The sequence below is a fragment of the Herpailurus yagouaroundi genome, unplaced genomic scaffold (genome assembly GCF_014898765.1).
Source record: "Herpailurus yagouaroundi ecotype Mexico unplaced genomic scaffold, PumYag 195, whole genome shotgun sequence".
Lineage (NCBI taxonomy): Eukaryota > Metazoa > Chordata > Mammalia > Carnivora > Felidae > Herpailurus > Herpailurus yagouaroundi.
The window spans coordinates 13,915,277-13,938,018 of record NW_024412426.1 but is presented as its reverse complement, the minus strand read 5'-3'; the positions used below and the strand labels follow the sequence as shown (position 1 = coordinate 13,938,018).

General features: G+C 36.7%; 1 protein-coding gene across 4 annotated transcripts in view; it reads left to right on the top strand.

Moving 5' to 3' along the window:
* TDRD5 (tudor domain containing 5) overlaps nt 1-22,742 on the top strand; it is a 108,408-nt gene that overhangs the window by 78,630 nt on the left and 7,036 nt on the right. For 2 of the 4 annotated variants that reach the window (XM_040446631.1, XM_040446632.1), the window contains 6 exons: nt 417-617; nt 1,367-1,525; nt 4,563-4,724; nt 16,900-17,082; nt 17,826-17,969; nt 20,839-21,049. In XM_040446631.1, the coding sequence (XP_040302565.1) occupies nt 417-617; nt 1,367-1,525; nt 4,563-4,724; nt 16,900-17,082; nt 17,826-17,969; nt 20,839-21,049 (1,060 nt within the window). The remainder of the gene's footprint in view (nt 1-416; nt 618-1,366; nt 1,526-4,562; nt 4,725-16,899; nt 17,083-17,825; nt 17,970-20,838; nt 21,050-22,742) is intronic. The other 2 variants (XM_040446633.1, XM_040446634.1) reach the window with 2 other exon arrangements.

The window sequence follows — 22,742 nt, the reverse complement described above, 5'->3', positions numbered from 1 at the left end:
AGAGGGAGACACAGAATCGGAAACAGGCTCCAGGCTCTGAGCCATCAGCCCAGAGCCCGATAATGTTACTCTTAATAGTTCTTGGATACTTTTGGACATATTTTAAAAATACTTAAGAAATTTCAGTTGTTTCTCTGGGAGAGTTAGTCCAGTAATTTAACCATTTCTGGAAACAGAAGTTTTTCACCACATAAATGATAAAAGATTTTCTACAGTCACATTTTTAATAATTTTTCCTTTTTTCTTACTTTTCTCATTCCTAATCATAACTATCCTGAAGTGTGTTATTCTAGTACTGTTACGGTTTTGTTTTTCGACTAAAATCTCTAGTTCATTAGGAATTTATTTTTGTATATGGTTACTATAATTCACGTTTGAATTTATCATCTAAATCTCATGTCTTGATTCTATTTCAGGAACACTGGACGTCCAGAGCTATTTTGCAGTTCCAGAAGTTGTGTGGTTTGAAGCCATTAGTGGGGGTAGTGGATGAATATGTAGATGGAATCCTTAACATTTTTCTCTGTGATACATCCTCAAATGAAGACATCTACTTCCATCATGTCTTGAGAACAGAGGGCCATGCTATTGTATGCCGAGAAAACGTCCCTTCTAAGGTGGATCAGTCGGGATGTATTGTGTAATAGATTTTATTTAATCTCAGCCCTTGAAGGTGTAAGAGAATTTAATGCAGGAGGTTATTTGATATACTCTTTAATCTTGGAGACATTTGTAAGATTCCTGCCCTCTTAATGCAGAGCACTCTCTTAATTTTCAAATAACCACAAAAAATACATTTGGCTTATTGTTCTTTAGAATGTGAGTGCTTGTATTTTAAATAATTGATTTGAGGATTCAGTCTTACCTAAGACTATTTTTTTTTTAATTAAAAAAAAATTTTTTTTTAACATTTATTTATTTTTGAGACAGAGAGAGACAGAGCATGAGCAGGGGAGGGTCAGAGAGAGAGGGAGACACAGAACCCGAAACAGGCTCCAGGCTCTGAGCTGTCAGCCCAGAGCCCGATGCGGGGCTCGAACTCACGGACCGCGAGATCATGACCTGAGCCAAAGTCGGACGCCCAACCGTCTGAGCCACCCAGGCACCCCACCTCAGACTATTTTCTTGGAGGTCATCTTAGAGAAGACAGCAGTCTCTTATTTTGCAAATATTAATAGTGATGTCTGTATCACTGTTAATATTGATGTTGATAATTTTTGTGACTAGGAAAAATTGTCACTATGGAAAAGTTTTTAACTGTTAAGTTTTTGAAGATAATACATTTCCACAACACTTGAAAATTATGAAGTGCTAACTTTTTAATTGTTTTCTCTAATTAACCTTTTTCTTCTTTTTTTAATCCTAGGGTTTCAGAGAACTCAACCCTTTAGCTTTATATACTAAGTCTGATGCAGGACCAGAGGACGTGGTCCTGACAGAACTGGGTTATCCTTCCCAGCAACGCTATTTTAACAAAGACCGAGAGATAAGTCCACAATCAAAGGAGAGTGAGTTATATACCCTGGTAAGAGTTTTTTTGCAAATATTATTATAATTGTTTTTATTATTATTAACATTTAATGAGTACCTGCTATATGCCAGCCTCTATAAAAAGCACTTTTCAGCAAAACGTATTATTTAATTCTTATAAAATCCCTGTGATAAAGTTACCATAATTGTTCTTATTTTAAAATTTATTTTTGGGGATGCCTCGGTGGCTCAGTCGGTTAAGCATCCGACTTCGGCTCAGGTCATATTCTTGAGGTTTGTGGGTTCCAGCCCTATGTTGGGCTCTGTGCTGACATCTCAGAGCCTGGAGCCTACTTTAGATTCTGTGTCTCATTATCTCTCGGTCCCTCTCCCACTTGCTCTCTGTCTCTCTGTCTCAAAAATAAAATAATAAAAATAAAATTTATTTTTTTAATATTTATTTATTTGGGGGGTGGGCAGAGAGAAAGGGAGAGAGAGAATCCCGAGCAGGTTTCACGACACGGGGCTCAAACTCACAACCGTGAGATCACAACCGTCCGAAATCAAGAGTCGGACACTTAACTGACTGAGTCACCCAGGCGCCCAATCGTTATTTTATAGATGAGGATCTGAGGCTTTCCAAACCTAGGAAACTTTGGAAACTTTATGCAATGATCTTAACGGTACCTTGTCTCTCATTATTTGGTTTGAACCTTTGCTTCAGGAATGCCTGGGTGGTTCAGTTGGTTGAACGTCTCTTGATTTGAGTGACTCTTGATTTCACCTCAGGTCATGATCTCCTGGTTTGTGAGTTCGAGCCCAGTGTTGGGCTCTGTGCTGATGGTGTAGAGCCTGCTTGGGATTCTCTTTCTCTCTCCTTCTCATTCTTCTCCTCCCCTGCTTGTTCTCTCTCTCTCTCTCTCTCTCTCTCTCTCTCTCTCTCTCCTCTTTCTTTCTCTCTTCCTCCCTCCCTCCCTCTCTCTCTCTCTTACTCTCTCAGAATGAATAAATACACTTAAAAGCCAGAAGTCTTTGCTTCAGTCATGCTTTCTTCTGTATTATTTCTTGCATATGCTAAATCCCATGGCTGCCTTGGTGCATTTGTGAGTTTACCTATACTCATCCAAATGCTGTTCTTCCCTCTGCGCATTTCAGACTCTTCATACTTTATTTCTTTCTCTGTAAACCTTGGTGACTCCCACCCACAATAATAACAATATTAGTATCATTACTACTACTATTGTAATTATGTATTATTCCAGCCAACAAATTAAATCAAATTAAAAAAAATTAGCAACAGCAACCTTTATTGAACTTGTACTACATGGGAGGGGCTGTTTGAAGCACTCTCATGTACTGGTTAATTTAGTCTTCACGATCACTTTTACCAGCTTGGTATTTTAGTATCTCTGTTTTAGATATAAGTAAAGTGAAGCACATAGTAAGAACTTAAATGATTTTTTTTTTTTAATTTTTTTTTTTCAACGTTTATTTATTTTTGGGACAGAGAGAGACAGAGCATGAATGGGGGAGGGGCAGAGAGAGAGGGAGACACAGCATCGGAAACAGGCTCCAAGCTCCGAGCCATCAGCCCAGAGCCCGACGCGGGGCTCGAACTCACGGATCGCGAGATCGTGACCTGGCTGAAGTCGGACGCTTAACCGACTGCGCCACCCAGGCGCCCCAGAACTTAAATGATTTTTGAACAAATCAGTATGTCCTCTGAGTCTTCTATTCCTCATGACAACAACAAGTATTGGGCTACGAATACAGGGTGTGTTCAATTTGAGAGCCAAACATGTTTTGAGCGCAGCAAGCCTTTTTACTCTCTTTGAAGAAAATAAGAAAAGGGTATTTTGCTTAAATAGGATTTATATATTTGACTTGTAAAATCAAATTGTGGATATGATCTTAATATTTTTAGTAGACATTTACAAAGTATTTGATAAAAAGGGAAGGCCAGTTTGACCGCTGGGAGATTAACCTGTTCTGGAAAATATGTATGAATGTTTATTGCTGCATGTTTGAAACAGTAAAAGAGTTTTAGATTTCTAGTTTATGTTAAAATTTTAGGCTTGTTTGGCCCATAACACTTTCTGAAGCCTGAATTTTCTTAATATTTATTACTTGATTAGAACAATTATATTTCCTGATTCTTAAATAGTGGCTTGAATACAACCTTTGTAATTTTAGAATATCCTGTCATTATTGTAGTGATCATAGTTCAGTCCCGAAAATGAAATAAGGCCATCTTTTCTGCAAAAGAGATAAGACTTAAAATTCTCGTATGCCCCCCCCCCCGCGATTTTAAAATTTTTAGAGCCGCCCCCCCCCCCGGCACCCCGGCCCCGGGACACGCCCCCCCCCCCCCCCGCCCACCCGCCATATACCTGGTTCCTTATAATTCCTACTCTTCTTTTAAGCATCCTGACAGTTTGTGTTACCTCTTTCATTGCATCTTCTCGGGCGTCTTCCTCCCCAGCAATATTTTGGTCATGTCTCTGTGATGGTTCTACACTGAAGGTTGTATGTTGATTATCTGATTGTGTGTCTTCCTTCTATATTTTGAGTTCCTTAAGAGCTGGGACATGCTGCACTCATCTCTGTATCCACAGAGCTACCCTGTGTACATTTCATAATGTGTGCTCAACAAATGCTTGTTGGCTTGGACAGTTTAGCAGGGTAGGAAGATACAGGGTCATGGATAAAGTTAGAAAATAATGTAGCATTTGTGTGACCCATAGTGAAAAATTCCTCCTAGAATGTATGGGCATACAGATTTTAGAAACAGCATTGGTGTAGAAAATAAGTTCTTTAAAACAATTTTTTTTACCATTTATTTTTGAGAGACAGCATGAGTGGGGGAGGGGCAGAGTGGGGGAGGGGCTGAGAGGGGCACAGAATTCGAGGCAGGCTCCAGGCTCTGAGCTGTCAACACAGAGCCTGACATGGAGCTTGAACCCACAAACCATGAGATCATGACCTGAGCTGAAGTCGGACGCTTAACTGACTGAGCCACCCAGGTGCCCCTGTAGAAAATAATTTCTAAAATAATTATTTTAGAAAATAATTCCTTCTTTCATATTTATAAGCAGGATATTAATGACGAAAAGGCTTTCAGTCACCTTAAATCTGAGTTAAAGGAGCCATTAAAGGATTCTGAATTCAGTTCTTTGAAAACCCAAGATAAGAGCTGTGGAGAAGATCCCAAGTGGTCCTTCCCAGAGCTGAAGGATCTGAAGGAAGAAAATGAGGTAGGAGAAGGAAGGAGTTTTTTGAAAATGTGATTAATATAATTAATTCACAAGTGAAGGGGATTGGAATAAAATAGCTCTTTACATTCTGCTTTCAGTGCCATCAGAGCACCTTTCACAGATGAATTACATTTTCTCTACAACTGTCACCAACACCAAAGTTGAAGCAACATAGTCTTGATCACAAAAAAGGAAAGGCATTATCTGGCTTTGATGTGTTAGTTTCTATCTTGTTGCTTCGGATGGTCTTCAAGAATTGTGTAGTGATTAGAAACTAGTATTGAGAAACAATATTGGGAAAACCCAAGAGGAAAAGTGTTGACAGCATTATTGGAGGATGTATTGTATTTTGATTTTCTTATGTTTTAAAATGTTTATTTTCAGAGGCAGAAAGAGAGAGAACGTGTGTACTAGAGTGAGCGAAGGAGAGGCAGAGAGAAAGGGGGTGAGAGAATCCCAAGCAGGTTCCGTGCTGTCAGCACAGACCCTGATGCAGGTCTGATCCCACAAATCGTGAGATCATGACCTTATTTGAAATCAAGGGTTGGATGCTCAACCAATTGAGACACCCAGGCACCCCTTATTTTTATTTTAATCAAATGTTTATGTACACTTACCTTAAAGTGACCTATAATCCCTTCCTCTGCATTTTGTATTTCACAGAGCAACCATTTCATCTCTTTTAGCTGCTGCTTTTGGAATTTACTTCTATTTCTTTCATTAAATAACATGCTTATGTTGTTATTTACTGAATTTTCTGTGTTATGTCCCTCTATGAATGATGAGGGTTTAGTTCTCTTTAATCCCTTCACCTCACCACATACACACACACACACACACACACACACACACACACACACACACACCCTTTCTGCCCCCTCCCCTTCCATCTTACTAATGTTGTTAAACTTTTTTTTTTAATGTTTATTTATTTTTGAGAGAGAGACAGAGTGTGAGTGGGGGAGGAGCAGAGAGAGAGGGAGACACAGAATCCGAAGCACGCTCCAGGCTCTGAGCTGTCAGCACAGAGCCTGTCGTGGGGCCAGGCTCGAACTCATTAACCGCGAGATCATGACCTGAGCTGAAGTCGGACACTTAACGACTGAGCCACCCAGGCGCCCCTTACTAATCTTGTTATATACCACGCTTTCCATTAGGTCAATATTTACATTATTATGACTGTGAATGCTATTGACAGTCAAGTAGTATGCTGTAGCAACTTTTCCTTTCCAGAATGACTTTTTATTTTCTCTAGTGTTAGGATTTCTTTCTTTTTAAATCAACGTAGAGTAAAATTGACTTTCTTCTGGTGTATTGTCCTATAAACTTTAATACATGTATCAATTTGTGTAACTGTCATTATAATCAGGATACAAGATGGTTCAATCACTGGAGAAACCTCCCTGGTGCTATCCCTTTATAATCAGTCTTCCCACATGCTCAATTCTTAGCAACTATTGATTTGTTTTCCGTCACTATGTGAGTTTTCCATTTCTAAGGTGTCATGTAAGTGGAATCATAGACTATGTAACTTTTTGAGACTGGTGTCTTCAGTTTAGCATGGTACCTTTGGGATTTATCCAAATTGTTGCATATATCAATAGTTTGTTCCTTTTGATGGATGAGTAATAGTTTATTGAATGGATATACCATAATTTGTGTATCCTCACTCATTGAAAAATATTTGGGTTGTTTCAGTTTTGAGTAATTATGAATAGAGCCTCTATAAATATTTGTGTACAGATTTCTTTATAAACGTTATCAGGAGTAATATGATAAGTGTATGCCAAACTGTTCTTATCTGGAGAGTAGTAGATATTATTAATAATTTTTATTTTTAGCTATTCAAATATGTAGTAGTGTCACAGTGTGAATTTCATTTCCCTAATGACTTGTTGAACATCCTTCCATGTGCTTACTTGCCATCTGTAATACATAGTTCTTGGTGAAATGTCCAAGTGTTTTGCCCATTTTTTGGTTGGGTCATTTTTTTTCTTTAAATATTCTGAATACAAGTGCTTTGTCAGATGTGTGATTTTCAAATGTATTCTACTTGTAGCATATCAGATATTCTCTTAATAGTGTCTTTTATATGGCAAAAGTTTTTAATTTTGAGAAATTCCAGTTTATCAGTATTTTTCTTCTATGTATAGTGTTTTCTGTATCACGACATCTTGAGTTAATTTTAGTGTAAGGTATGAGGATTAGGTCAATATTAATTTTGTTATGTATGGATGTCCAGTTGTTTTAGTATCATTTGAAAAGACAGTGCTTTCTCCATTGATGAATAGCCTTTGTAGACTTGGCAAAAATCAGTTGTCTACATTTGTGTGTGTCTGTTTCTGGACTCTCTGTTCTGCTCCATTGATCTACCTGTCTCTTCAATAATACCACACACTGTCTTGATTACTGTAGCTTTATAATACCTCTTAAAGTCAGGTAGTAGGATTCCTCCTCCTTTATTCTTTTTCAAACTTGTTTTTATTTATTTATTATTTATTATTTTTATTTTTTTAATGTTTGTTTTTTTAGAGAGAGAGAGCAGGCAGGGGAGGGGCAGAGAGAGAGGGAGACACAGAATCTGAAGCAGCATCCAGGCTCTGAGCTGTTAGCACAGAGCCTGAAAGGGGCTTGAACCCACAAACCATGAGATCATGACCTGAGCTGAAGTCGGCCACTTAACCGACTGAGCCACCCAGGTGTCCCTCAAACTTGTTTTTTTTTTTTTTTTTTAATTTTTTTTCAACGTTTATTTATTTTTGGGACAGAGAGAGACAGAGCATGAGCGGGCGAGGGGCAGAGAGAGAGGGAGACACAGAATCGGAAACAGGCTCCAGGCTCTGAGCCATCAGCCCAGAGCCCGACGCGGGGCTCGAACTCACGGACCGTGAGATCGTGACCTGGTTGAAGTCGGACGCTTAACCGACTGCGCCACCCAGGCGCCCCTCAAACTTGTTTTTAATATTCACTTTCCATTTACTTTTCATGTAAATTTTAGAATCAATTTATATCTGAGATTTTGATTGGAATTACATTAAATCTATAGATAAGTTCAAGGAGAATTAACATCTTTAATCTGTGAACGCAACATATTTCTCTCTGTAGGTTTTCTTTTATACCTTTGTCAGGGTGTTACAATTTCAGTATACAAGACATGTTTTATTAGCTTTATGCCTAAATATTTCACTTGTTTTGGGAGCAATTGTGATACCTTTTTGTTTCCATATTTTCATTGCTAATAAATACAAGTTTAGTTTTGTATTTTGACCTTAATCCTATGAACTAGCTAAACTAGGAGGTGCTTTATGGATTTCCTTTGAGATTTTCTACAAAGATGATAATGTCTGAATTGGGACAGTTTTATTTCTTCCTTTCCAATCTGTATGTCTTTATCTTTCTTCCTGTCTTATTAATAATTATACTGGCTAGAATTTCAAATATGATGTTGAACAAGAGTTGTGGGAGAGGACATCTTGTTGTCCTGCTGAATGGTTTTATCATGAATACATGGGTGTGAATTTTGTTAAATGGCTTTTCTGTACGTATTGATGTGATCATGTTGATTTCTTTTTTTGATCAAATATTGCAGAAGACTGGAATTCTTGGGATAAATCCGACCTGATCATGGTGTATTATTCTATTTATATTGCTTGATTCCATTTGCTAATATTTGGTGTTTTATGTCTGTTTTCATGAAAGATACTGGTCTGTAGTTTTCTTGTACAGTCTTTGCCTGTTTTTATTTTTTTTTATTTTATTTTTTTTCAACATATGAAGTTTATTGTCAAATTGGTTTCCATACAACACCCAGTGCTCATCCCAAAAGGTGCCCTCCTCAATACCCATCACCCACTCTCCCCTCCCTTTGCCTGGTTTTAGTACCTGAGTACTGCTGGCTTCATAAAATAGATTTGGAAGTGTTCTTTTTCTTTTCTATTTTCTGGAAAAGATTATATAAAATTAGTTTTATTTCTTTTTTATTTTTAATTGACATTTTGTGGTAACTGAAAATTCTTGTGCAATTATAAGAAATAATACAGAGAGATCTTCTGTAGTCTTTGCCCATTTTCTCCAATGGTCACATTTTAAAAAATTGTAGTAAGTATTACGACTGGGATATCAACATTGATAAAATCTGCCTATCTTATTCAAATTTCTCCAGTTTTAATTGTATTTGTGTGTGTGTATGTGTAGTTTTATATAGTGTTAGTACATGTGTGGGTTCGTGTATCCAGCAGCACAGTCAGATACTGAGCACTTCCGGGGGCACCTGGGTGGCTCAGTCGGTTAGCGTCGACTTCAGCTCAGGTCATGATCTCATAGTCTGTGATTTTGAGCCCTGCTTCAGGCTCTGTGCTGACAGCTTGGACCCTGGAGCCTGTTTCAGATTCTGTGTCTCCCTCTCTTTTTGCTCCTCCCCTGCTCATGCTCTGTCTCTCTGTGTCTCAAAAATAAATAAAAACATTAAAAAAAAATTTTTTTTAAAGATACTGAACACTTCTATCCTCATGAGAATTGTATTGTCCTATTACAACCACACTCATCCTCTCTCCATAATCCCTAACCCCTGGCAACCACTAACCATTTCTACATTTTAAAAATTTTGTCATTTTAAAAATGCTGTATAAATGAAATCATATAGTTGGCATTTTTTGCTCAGTATAACTTATCTGAGTTGTTGCACAAATTGTTCTTTTCCTTTTTTTGCTGAGTAGCGTTCCATGTACATGTACATGTCACAGTGTTTCACCATTAGCCCTTTGAAGAATATTTGGGATGTTTGGAGGTTTAGCTATTGGAAAGCTGTGATGAACATTTGTATACAGGTTGTTGGGTGAACATAAGTCCTCTGGAATAAATATTCAGGAGCGAAATTGCTAGGTTGTGAGGTAATTACATGTTTGGTTTGATAAGAAACAGCCATCCTGTTCTCCAGAGAGGCTGTACTACTTTACATTACCTCCAGCCAAGTATTGAGTAATCCAATTTCTCTACATCCTTATTGGCATTCGGTGTTGTCACTATTTTTTAGCCCTTTTGTTAGGTATACAGTACTTTTATTGGCATTTCCCTAATGGCATATTTGCCCTCTGTGTATCATCCTTGGTGAAATGTCTTTTTCCCATTTTCTAATTGTTTTTTTTTTTGATGTTTTTACTCTTGAATTATGAGAGTTCTTTATATTCTGGATCCCACTCCTTTATTAGATATTTGCTTTGCTAATATTTTCTCCCGGTTTGTATCCTTTGTCCTCTTTACATGGGCTTTTGCAGAGAAAACATTTTTTAATTTTGTTGTAGTCTATTTTAACACATTTTCTTTTTTTAATTTTCATTTTTTAAGTTTTTAATTTTAATTCTAATATAGTTGATAATAAAGTGTTATATTAGTTTCAAGTGTACAATATAGTGATTCAAAGTTCTATACATTACTCTGTGCCCATCATGGTAAGTGTACACTTTAATCCCTACCACCCACTTCCCCTCTGGTAACCATCAGTTTGTTCTCTGTAGTTAAAAGTCTGTTTCTTGGTTTGTCTTTCTCTCTCCTTTTTTATTTTTTCCTTTGCTCATTTGTTTTGTTTCTTAAATTCCACACATGAGTGACACCATATGGTATTTGTCTTTCTCTGACTGGCTTATTTTGCTTACATTATACTGTCTAGCTCCATCCATGTGGTTGTAAATGGCAAGATATCATTCTTTTTTATGGCTGAATAATATTGTTTATATATGTATATGTATATGTGTATATGTGTATATGTATACACACATATATATAACAGACACCACTCTTTACACACCATACACACACACCACCTCATTATCCATTCGTCTATTGATAGACACTTGGGCTGCTTCCATAATTTGGCTCTTATAATTAATGCTGCAATAAATATACAGGTGCATGTATCCCTTTGAATGAGTGTTTTTGGGTAAATACCCAGTAGTGCAATTACTGGATCATAGGGTAGTTCCATTTTTAACTTTTGAGGAACCTACATACCGTCTTCCAGAGTGGCTGTACCAGTTTGCATTCCTACTTACAGTGCCCAAAGATTCTCCTTTTTCCATATACTCTCCAACACTTGTTTTTTGTGTTTTTGACTTTAGTCATTCTGACAGGTGTGAGGTGATAGCTCATTGTGGTTTTGATTTGCATTTCTCTGATGATGAATAATGTTGAGCATCTTTTCATGTGTCTGTTGGCCATCTGTATGTCATCTTTGGAGAAATGTCTGTTCATGTCTTTTACCCATTTTTGAATTGGATTATTTTTGGGGTGTTGAGTTGTATAAGTTCTTTGTATGTTTTGGATGCTAACCCTTCATCAGAGATGTCATTTGCAGATATCTTCTCCCATTCAGTAGGTGATCTCTTAGGTTTGTTGACTGTTTCCTTTGCTGTGTAGGAGCTTTTTATTTCACTATAGTCCTAATAGTTTATTTTTGCTTCTGTTTACTTTGTCTTAGGAGACAATATCTAGAAAAAATTTGTTATGTCCAGTGTCAGAGAAATTGCTGTCTGTGCTCTATTCTAGAATTTTTATAGTTTCAGGTCTCACATTTAGGTCTTTAATCCATTTTGAATTTATCTTTGTGTTGGGCATAGGCCAGTGGTTTAGTTTCATTCTTTTGCATGTAGCTGTCCAGTTTTTCCAACACCATTTGTTGAAGAGACTTTTTCCCCATTGCGTATTCTTTCCTCCTTTGTTGAAGATTAATTGGCCATATAAATGTAGGTTTATTTCTGGGCTTCCTGTTCTATTCCATTGCTTTATATGCCTATTTTTGTGCCAGTACCATACTGTTTACATTAATATAGCTTTGTAGTATGATTTGGAATTGGATTGTGATTTTTCCAGCTTTATTTTTCTTTATCAGATTTTTTTTCAATGTTTATTTTTGAGAGAGAGAAAGAGAGAGAAAGGGAGGGAGGGAGGGAGAGGGGCAGAGAGGGAGACAGAATCAAAAGCAGGCTCCAGGCTCTGAACTGTCAGCCCAGAGCTGGTCACGCGGCTTGAACTCATGAACTGTGAGATAGTGACCTGAGCCAAAGTCAGACATACAGTTGACGGAGCCATCAGATTTTCTTTTGATGGATTGTGATTTTGATGTGAAGACTGAAGACTCTCTGACTAGCTTATAAATCTGTCCACTTAATTTTTGTATAAAACAGGAAGTTTAGGCCAAGGCTTTTATTTATATTTATATATATAAATGATTATTTTTGAGAGGGAGAGAGCACAAGTGGGGGAGGGGCAGAGAGAGAGGGGTGCAGAGGATCTGAAGTGGGCTCTGCACTGACAGCTAAGAGCCTGATGTGGGGCTTGCACTCATGAACTGTGAGATCATGACCTAAGACAAAGTTGGACGCTCAACTGACTGACTTACCCAGGCACCCCAGTCAAGGCTTTATTATTATTACTATTATTATTGTGCCTGTTGATACCCACTCGTTCTAATAACATTTGATTAAAAGACTACCTTTCTCAAAAATAAAAAAATAAAAACGTTAAAAAAAAAAAAAAGACTACCTTTCTCCATTAAATTGTTTATGCACCTTTGTAAAAAGTCAGTTGAACATATTTGCATTGGTTTATTTCCAGGTTCTCTGTTCTGTTTCATTGATCCATATGTCTCTCTCTCGACCAATACTACCCTATTACTGTAGCTATATAGTATGCTTTAATATCTGCTAGAGTGATTCCTCTCACATTATTTTTCTTTGTTGGGATTATTTTAGCTATTTGAGGGTTTGTGCCTTTCCATATAAATTTTAGTATGAGTTGTCTACTTCAACAAAATACCTTGCTGGGATTTTGCTAGGAATTACATTACACTTACTCATCAGTGGGAGACAGTTGACATCTTTACTATGTTGAGCCTTATAATATACAAACATGTTTCTACATTTATCTAGATCTTCTTTGAATCTTTACATCAACATTTTGTAATTTTCAATGTATAGGTCCTGTACATGCTTTAAGTATGACCTATTTATTTCATATTATTTGGAATGATTGTAAATGGTGTTGTGTTTAAATTTTAGTTTTGTATGCTCATTGCTGGCATATAGAAATGCATTTGATCTTTGTATACCAATCTTGTATTCTGTGACATTGCTCAGATTTTTTGTAGATTCCTTGGCATTTTTTTACATAGACAACTTGTCATCTGCAAATAGGGAGGTTTTGTTTCTTCCTTTCTGATCTGCATTCCTTTTATTTCCTAGCACTATGTTGAATAGGAGTGGTGAGAGACAAACTTGCCTGGTTCCTAATTTTGGGGAGAAAAGCATTAAATATAATTTTGTTTTTTTTAAGATTTTTTTTTTTATCAAGGTGAGAAATTCCCCTCTATTCCTATTTTTCTGGAAGTTTTTCTCAAAACTGTGTGCTGAATTTTATCAAATGCTTTTTCATTGATTGTTACCATATTATTTTTCTTCTTTAGATTGTTCATATAGTGGGTTACACTGTTTGAGTTTCACATGTTAAACTAGCTTGGCATACCTATAATAATAGCACCTGGTCATGGTATATAATTCTTTTATATATTGTTATATTTGGTTTGCTAATGTTTTATTGAGGATTTTGCATCTCAGTTCATGACAGATACTAGTCTGTAGTTGGTTTTTGTTTTTGTTTTTTGTACTATCATGTATGGTTGTAGTATCAGGGTTGTAGTATCAGTATACTATCTTCATAAAAGGAGTTGAAAAGAAATGTTGCCTTTTATTTCCTGGAAGAGATTATGTAAAAATTGGATCCTTTTTTGTGGGTGGGTGGAGGTTAAATCTTTACATGGTTTGCAGATTACTTCAGTAAAACTGTCTGGCCTGGAGATTTCTTTTTCAGAAGAATTTAATTCATTGCTTTAATAGATAAAAGATTATTAAAAGTGACTTTCATTTTGGGTTAGTTTTAGTGTTTGTGTTTTTTGAGGAATTGGTTCATTTAATTTAAATTGTCAATTCTATGTGTCTACATAGAATTGTTAATAGTATTCCTTTATTATCCTGCAGCAGTGATACCCTCTTGCATTCCTGATCCTGGAAATTTGTATCTTTTATTTTTTTGTCAGTTTTACTAGAGGTTTATCAATTTGAGTGAATTTTTTCCAAATAATCAGCTTTTGGTGTCATTGATTTTATCTGTTTTTCTGTTTTCAAGTTCATTTTTGTTGTTCAGTGTTCAATGTTGTTCATTGCTCTTTTTGCTTTCTTTGGGTTTATTTTCATTTCTTTTTCTACTTTCTTAAGATGGAAACCTAGAGGAGTGCCTGGGTGGCTCAGTTGGTTAAGCATCTGACTTCGGCTCAGGTCATGATCTCACGGTCTGTGGGTTCAGTCTCCATGTCGGGCTCTGTGCTGACTGCCTGGAGCCTAAAGCCTGCTTTGAATTCTGTGTCTCCCTCCCTCTCTGCCCGTCTCCTGCTCATGCTCTCTCTATCTCAAAAATAAATAAACATTAAAAAAATTTTTTTTTAAAGATGGAAACCTAGATTATTGATTTGAGACTTTTTTCTTCTAATGTAAGCATTTCATGCTATGACCTTCTAAACACCACTTTAACTACATCTCACAAGTTTGAATCTATTATATTTTCATTCACTTCAAATATTTGGTGATATCTTTTGAGCTGTCATCTTTGACTCATTATATGACCCATAATTGTTATATGGGGCATGTAACAGTGGGTCATATACATATGGATTGTTTAGAAGTGTGTTGTTTAGTTTCCAAGTGTTTAGACATTTTCCTGTTATCTTTCTCTTACTTGTTTACAGTTTAATTCTCTAATCTGAGACTTACATTGTATCACTTCAGTTTTTTTAAATTTGTGAAGGTTTGTTGACACAGGATGTGACCTACCTTGGTGAATGTCCCATGTGCCTTTCAAGAGACTGTATATTCTCCTTTGTTGAGTGGAGTGTTCTATAAAGGTCAATTAGATCTAGTTGATTGGTGGTATTATTTACTTCTGTATCCTTGCTGACTACTAGTTTACTCATTACTGAAAAGGATGTTGAAGTCATCAACTATAATGTTGGATTATAGCCATTTCTCCTTCTTATTTTTTCCTTATGTATTTTAAAGCTTTATTGTCAGGTGCTATCTAGTTAGGATTGGTATGTTTTCTTGGTGAACTGACCCTTTTATCACTATGAAATGTCTTTCTTTATTCATAGTTACTTTCTTTGCACTGATGCCCACATTGTCTAGTATCAGGATAGCCACTGTAGCTTTATTTTTTTATTCTTGACGTAGTGGATCTTTTTTCATCCTTTTACCTCTAACTTAACCTACCTATATCATTATATTTGAAGTGTTTCTTGAGACAGCATGAAGCTTGGACATTTTTTAATCCATTCTAATTATCTGAATTTTAATTAATATGTTTAAACATTTTACATTTAATATCATTATCGGTATGTTTTGATGATAGGTCTGCCATTTTATTGTGTTTCTGTTTGCTCCTTCTGCTTTTTGTGTTTTTGCTTTTTCTTCCTTCTTTTAGTAGTATTCTTTTTCAGTATTTTTTTTATTTAGTACTTTCTTAGTAGTCCATTTTAGTTTATTATGTTTTTATTATATCTACTTACGTAGTGTTTTTACTAGTTACTCTAGGAATTACAATATACACCTTTGACTTTTCACAATAGACCTAATCCATATTTACCACTTCAAGTGGAATATAGATATCTTAGCCACCATGTAGGTGTTTTACCCCTTCCCACGTCCTTTATGCTATGTTTACGTATAACAACTATGGATGTTGAGAATTTATAATGCTAAATTTTTTTGCTTTACACCTTCAAACATATAGATGATTTAGGAGAAAAATAGTCCATTGTACTTACTCAGGTACTTATCATTTCTGTTATTCTTTATTTCTGATACTCCAGTCGTCCTTCTGGTATCCCCTCCTTTCTGTCCAAGGAACTTCCTTTAGAAATACCTTTAGAGTATGTCTGCTGACAAAGAATTTTTTTAGTTTTCTTCATTCAGAATGTATTTCATCTTCATTCTTGAAAGATATTTTTGCTGGATGTGGAATTCTGGATTACTAGTTCCTTTCTTTCAGACCCCTTTAAAGATTTCATTCCACTTCCTTCTGGCTTTAATAATTTGTGATGAAAAATCTGCAGTATTGAAATTGTTGTTCCTTTATAATTATCATTTTCTTTTGGCTACATTTTAGATGGTTTCTTTGTCTTTAGTTTTTAGCAGATAGATTATAATGTATCTAGACATGAATTTCTGTGGGTTTGTCCTGTTTACTAAGCTTTTTGACTCTGTAAGTTTATGTCTTTCATCAAATTTGTGAAGTTTTCAGACATTTCCTCAAATAATGTTCTGCACTGCACTCTTCCCTTTTCTCATTCTGGGACTCCCATGAAACAAATGTTAAGCCTTTGGTATTGTCCCCAAGGCTCTGTTTGCTTTTGTTTTCCCAGTTTTTTTTCTCTTTGTTGTTTATATTAGACCTGTCTTCAAGTTCGTGCATTGTTTACTCGCATTGTTTACTTTCATCTCTGTCCTGCTGTTGAAAACAGAGCTGGGGGGGTCTTGATATTCAGGATAAAAACCTTCACTTAATTCCCCTGTTTTTATTATGCTTGCCTTACCCTCAGTTTTATCCCCCAAGAAGACCCTCTGGTTTTCCAGTGGGGAAAAAAAGTATAGTTTCTTGGGTTTGTGAAAAAGGGGAGGGTATCTGAAGAGCTAACTGCTTTTTACACAGACTTTCAACCAGTGCTTTTGTTTTCATTCCCACTTTACATTCTCACTTCCAAAAACCTTGTAGTAGCAATTCCTGAGGGTTTATAGTATCTGTAGTATAAATTTGGGTTGCTTCTCAGTTTTTCCTGCCTATAAGCTCAGGATTCTAGTTTTTCAGGACTGCTTAGTAAGTTGTCACTTGTCTGTTTTCCTGTATCTATAATTGTAGGTGGTATTTGCTCCTCTTTTCTCTTTATGAGTTTATACCTAAATCTGTTTATTTTGGTGATGTTTCAGAAGAGAGACAGTAATAAATTACCTATTTATAAATTATGGCAAACTGCCATCTTTACCTGGAGTCAGGAAAAAAATTGTAAACCTAAATTTTAAAATGTACTCATATAGCAACTGTAAATTAAAGTTTTACTTTGTCTTCTGATACATTCTAGGATGAGATCCCCACTGGAATGCCATGCCTAGAATCAGTGACTATTGGTGATGATGTTTGGGATGAGAACTGGCTACCTTTTCAGGCTAAAATAGGAAAAGGGGGTGATGCTGCCTCCCACTTATTTACCTCAAGCCTTGGTGGAAAGAAGCCTTATCCGTCATGTGAGGAAATGCCGCAGAAGGTTAGATCCCTGGGAAAACAGAAAGCTTATCATTACTGAAAAACGGGAATGTAAATTTCCTCAAGAAATCTATACACTTGGGTATTCAGAAGCATCTGTCAGATGATAATTCCCAAGAATTCATTTTTTTCCCTCAAGATGGCAGTGGTCGGGAAGAGGACAAGTTGGAACAGGGAAGAGTAAATCATGGGCTTATTGTCCCATCTGTCCTTTCAACTGTTATGATTTTTGTTTTATCACTGGGAACCTTTGGCCTTAGGATCTATAAATAAACTGTTTTCCCTAATTTTATTTTTATTAGCCTTGTAATATAATCTCTGAATCTCTGCATTGAGAATATAGCTAATATTAGGCCTAACTATATACTTAAAATTTATTTCCCACGGGTTATTAGAAGAAATATCTATAGTTAAATTGCTCCTTATTATTTGTGCTGTTTAAAATACTAGATGATCATGAAAAATCATCTGGCCATGAAAAACAGTATTGAAGAAAATAATACAAACCAGAGTTGTATTTGTTTCTATGAGAGCTGTGTTCCAAGGAATTCAAGGTATTGGGTGTGGACCAATAAAATAAGGGGGGAGAGTCACACTGATACAGAAACTTAATAAACACTTTTTCTTGTTTGCCTTTCCCTTGCCCAAGTTATTCTCTGTTTGGATCATGTACTCATACAGCAACTATAAATTAAAGCACTCTAAAACGTATCTTAGTTTATTGTAGCATTTTTTTCTCTATAGGATTGGTGCTTTTCTAAACCCAAAGATACATGGGATGATTCATGGCAGCCTTCAGGCCTTGTGAATGGAATGAAAGTAGAAGCTCAAAAGCAAGAGGGACTGAGTGCTCAGGAGAAAAATACTGGCACAACCAGAATTCAAAAGGTAAATGTCTAATGAATGTTACTGTGACAGATTCTTATGGGGAAGTACTTTCATTTTTATTTAAAAAAAAAAAATTTTTTTTTCAACGTTTATTTATTTTTGGGACAGAGAGAGACAGAGCATGAACGGGGGAGGGGCAGAGACAGAGGGAGACACAGAATCGGAAACAGGCTCCAGGCTCTGAGCCATCAGCCCAGAGCTTGACGCGGGGCTCGAACTCACGGACCGCGAGATCGTGACCTGGCTGAAGTCGGGCGCTTAACCGACTGCGCCACCCAGGCGCCCCTGTACTTTCATTTTTAGAAAGTAAAGTTCTGGTTAATGATCCCACTCTGAGCATTTGGTGGAATACATATACACAAAATGTATGTTGATTTAAAATTAATTTCAGTCAATTTAATATATTTATCTCTTCAGAAGAAAATCCTAAGCCTAGAATTGAAAGATTTATTAAACCTCTATGTTAGAGAAATAGAAAACAGATATTTTCATATAATTTAGCCGTAAGGAATGTTTATAGCAATAAATGCGTACATAAAAAAGAACAGTGACACACGACTTAACTTTATATCTTTGGGAACTAAAACAAACAAACCAACCAAAACAGCAATGAAAAAAACAAACTAAGACCAAAGTTAGCAGAAGGCATGAAATAAAAAAATTAGAGTAAAAATCTATGAAATAGAGAACAGAAAAAAATCAATGAAATTAAGAGCTAGATTTTTGAAGCTATAAACAAAATTTGCAAACCTTCAGCTAGACTAATAAAAAAAGGAATACTCAAATATCAAAATAAAAGAAGAAACATCAAATTTGATGCCAAAGAAATAAAAAATGATCTTACTACAATTATATACAAACTGGATAACCTGGAAGAAATGGATAAATTCCTACAAACATAACAACCTACCAACACTGAATCACGAAGAATAGAAAACTGAATAAATAGGTCAATAACAAGTAAGACTGAATTAGTAACCAAACCCCACCCCTCTCCCCAAAAAAGGATCAGATAACTTCACTGGTGAATTCTACCAAACATTTAAAGAATTAACCTTCTCAATCGTTCTCAAACTATGTATCATAATCATCCTCATGAGTGTGAAATTGTATGTTATTGTGGTTTGGGGCTATGCTTTTGATTGCATATGTTAATCATGAACATGTTTCTTGAAAGTCTGTCATTAATCTCTAGTTCCATGAGGTATATTTCTAGATAACTATGATGGAGTCAGTCATTAACAACTAGAGAGAGCTGAATTTGGCAGAACAGTGCTTCTCAAACTATAATGTGCCTACAGATGCCCGGAGAATCTTGTAAAAATGTGGGTTCTGACTGGGCGGCATTGGGACGGGGACACAGGTTGTGCATATCTAACACAAGCTCCCGGTTGATGCTGCTACTGCTGGTTGGCGAACCACACTTTGAACAGCAAGGCTGGACAGCGCTCTTTGGAGAAGGAATCTTGCTTGTCGCTAAGTGCTTAAGTTGACTGAAGGTACTTGGTCTCAGAGTACCATACAGATTTAGAAAGGATTCATCCATGGGTTTGGGGTTGTTTTTTTTTTTTTTTTTTTTTTTTTTTTTTTTCAGAATGAGAAGCTATCACAGTGCATCTTAAATACGTTTTAACAGTGCATCTTTCTTCAAAAATCACCCTTAGGAAAGAAAAAGAATATAGCTTTAAAAACTTGTTTCCGATTTTGATTTTTGTTAAACTTGTAAAAATGGGCAGCAGACGTGTGGGTGCCTGGGTGGCTCAGTTGGCTGAGTGCCCGACTCTTTTTTTCGGCTCAGGTCATGATCTCACGGTTTATGAGTTTGAGCCCCATATCAGGCTCCGTGCTATCCGCGAGGAGCCCATTTGGGATTCATTCTCTCTCTCTCTGCCCCTCCCCCACTTGCATGTGCATGCTCTCTCTCTCTCAAAACAAACTTAAAAGAAGGCAGCAGGGCATAATGTAAAAATCACTTGGTCTGAGTGGTCTGCAGTTTAGGGTTTAGCCTTATCACAACTTAATGCCAGTTAACATTGAAGAAGATAAGTGCTAAGTTACATAGATTGTATCTACTTCAGCAATGACGGTATAGTAGGATACAGGATCTCATGGTTAAAATTTGACACTCCATTCACTGAAGCCCAAATTTAGTCTCCATATGGGATGTTCATCTCTTTCTCTCAAATCCTAGTTCTTAATGCTCCATTTTGTCTCTTCTGAGGAGCCTTCCTTTAAGTACTTTATGTTCTATGCAGGTAATGCCTCCATTCGTGGCTCGCTGCAGCACATACGCTATTTCCTAACTGAGGACTGTGAGTTTAGGGACAGTGATCCTATCTTACTAGGAGGTGGGCAGGTGGGGCATAGAGAACATGGACTGGGCTGAGTTCTGGTCTCTGCTTTGTCTCCTACTTGTTGACCTTGGATAACTTAGCCTCTTGTGAAAAGCATTATGCTAAGTTAAAGGACCCACAGTAAGGAAGACCTAACACCTAAGCTAGTGCCTTGTACTGTGGTTTAAAGGAAGAAGCACGTGCAAGTAACTTCACGCTGTGCCTGACAGTGTGCCTGCCGTGTGCGCTTTCTCATTTCCTGCCACTCTTCCTTAGCTCTGTGTGGCAGCAGACAGTACCATGTTTGCTCATAACATGTGTTCAGTAAATGCTTCCTGGATTGAATGGATGGTCACTAAGTTAGAAAAGGACTTGTTTCTTCTGGAGAGTATCTAGGTTCTTAAAAGTGAGTCAGTTATTAATGATGATATGAAAAATGTTTGTCTTGGTATATAAGGATCCAAAACAGGGTTAATTCTTCCTGTTATGCTAACAATTACCTTTCATGCTTTTGCCCTACTTTTCCCATACTGCAGCAGCCAAGCTCAGAGAGTTCTTCAGACTCTTCCACGTTGCCCAAATTGGAAGAGTTCTACATCTCGCTTATCCAGTCACAGCAGTCAGCAGAAGGGAGCCAGTTTGAGCCCAGCAGCACTCAGACTCAGGCAAAGCAAACCCAGCTACCCCCAGCAGCCTTCAGCGCAACCCCTACGGGGATGGATTCCCCAGAAAAACACGCTGGTTCAGGTAGGTTTACATACAATTGACAGATACGGTGGTTTGTCATTTATCTTTTCCAGAACATAACTTGAAAAATTGCTGACTTTAGCATTTGTCTCAAGTCCTTACGTTTTTCTGGGCTCAATTGTTCCCTTTTATTTTGCCACTCCCTTTTTTTTTTTCTTTTGCAGTTTGGTTGGGGGAGTCAGTTTTACAGACAGTGAAATTTGCCACTTTTGACGTGTACAGTTCTGTGAGTTTTGACGTATGTATCCAGTCTTGTAACCACCACCACCACCACCATCATGATATAGAGCAATTCCACCAGTTCCTCGCGTCCGTCTGTTGGTCTGCAGTCATTCACTCCCCTTGCTTGCTGGTTCCTGACATGTTACTTTCCTTTTTCTAGAATTTCATAGAAAGAGAGTCATACAGTGTATAGTTTTTAAGTCCGAACTTTTTCACTTAGGATGTTTTAGAGATTCATTTATATTGTTGCCAAGGTCAGAAGTTTGTTCTGATTTACTGCTAAGTAGTACCCCATTGTATGGATATAGCATAATTTGTTCATTACATGACAGACATCTGCGTTGTTTCCGGATTTGGGCCATTATGAAAAAAGCTGTGAACGTTCACATACAGCTCTTTGTGTACACATACTCAGTACATGCCAAGGAGTAGAACTGCTGGCTCCCATGATCATTACATGATTAACTTCTTAAGAACTGCCAAAATGTTTTCCAAAGTGGCAGTACCATTCTTTATTCACACCAGTAATATATGAAAGTTCCAATTGCTCCATCTCCTTGCCAACACATGATATTATCAGTCTTAAAATTTTGCCATTCTAGTGCGTGTGTAATGGTATCTTGTGGTTTTAATTTGTATTTCCCTCTTTGCCAGTGATGTTTACCGTCTTTTCGTGTGCTTACATGCAATCTGTATATCTTCTTTAGTGAATTGCACGTTCAAATATTTGTTCATTTTCATTAAATTATCATCTTTTCATTGATGTGTAAAAATTATACTTGACACAAAAGCTTTTTTCAGATATATATATGTGTGTGTGTATATGTATATATACATCACAAATATTTTCAAGTGTGTTATTTCCTTAACAGCATCTTTGGAAGAGCAAAAGTTTTCGTTTTGATGAAGTCTGATTGATTTTTTTCTTAGTGTAAAGGTTGACCTTTTTGTGTCCTGTTCAGAAATCTTTTTTAACCCAAGTAACTGATTTTCTCTTTTTCATATGAAAGTTCTCTAGTTTTAGGTCTTACAATTAGATCTGTGATCCAATTTGTTAATTTTTGAGTTACTATTTGTATTGTTATTATTATTATTATTATGGTGTGATATAAGGATTAATGTTTATTTTGACTGCATATAAATATTCACTTTTAGCATCAGTTCTTGAAAAGGCTGTCCTTTCTGGGGCACCTGGGGTACTCAACAGTTAAGCATCTGACTCTTGATTTCAGCTCAGGTCATGACCTCATGATTCATGGGTTTGAGCTCCCACATTGGGCTCTGAGCTGAGCCTGCTTGGGATTCTCTCTCTCTCTCCCTCTCTCTCTGCCCCTCCCTGGCTGTCTGTCTGTCTCTCAAAATAAATAAATAAACTTTAAAAAAGAAAAAGAAAAGGCTGTCATTTCACTTTTAAACTGCATTGATATCTTTGTCAAAAGTCAGCAGGCTGTATATGTGAGGGTCTATTTCT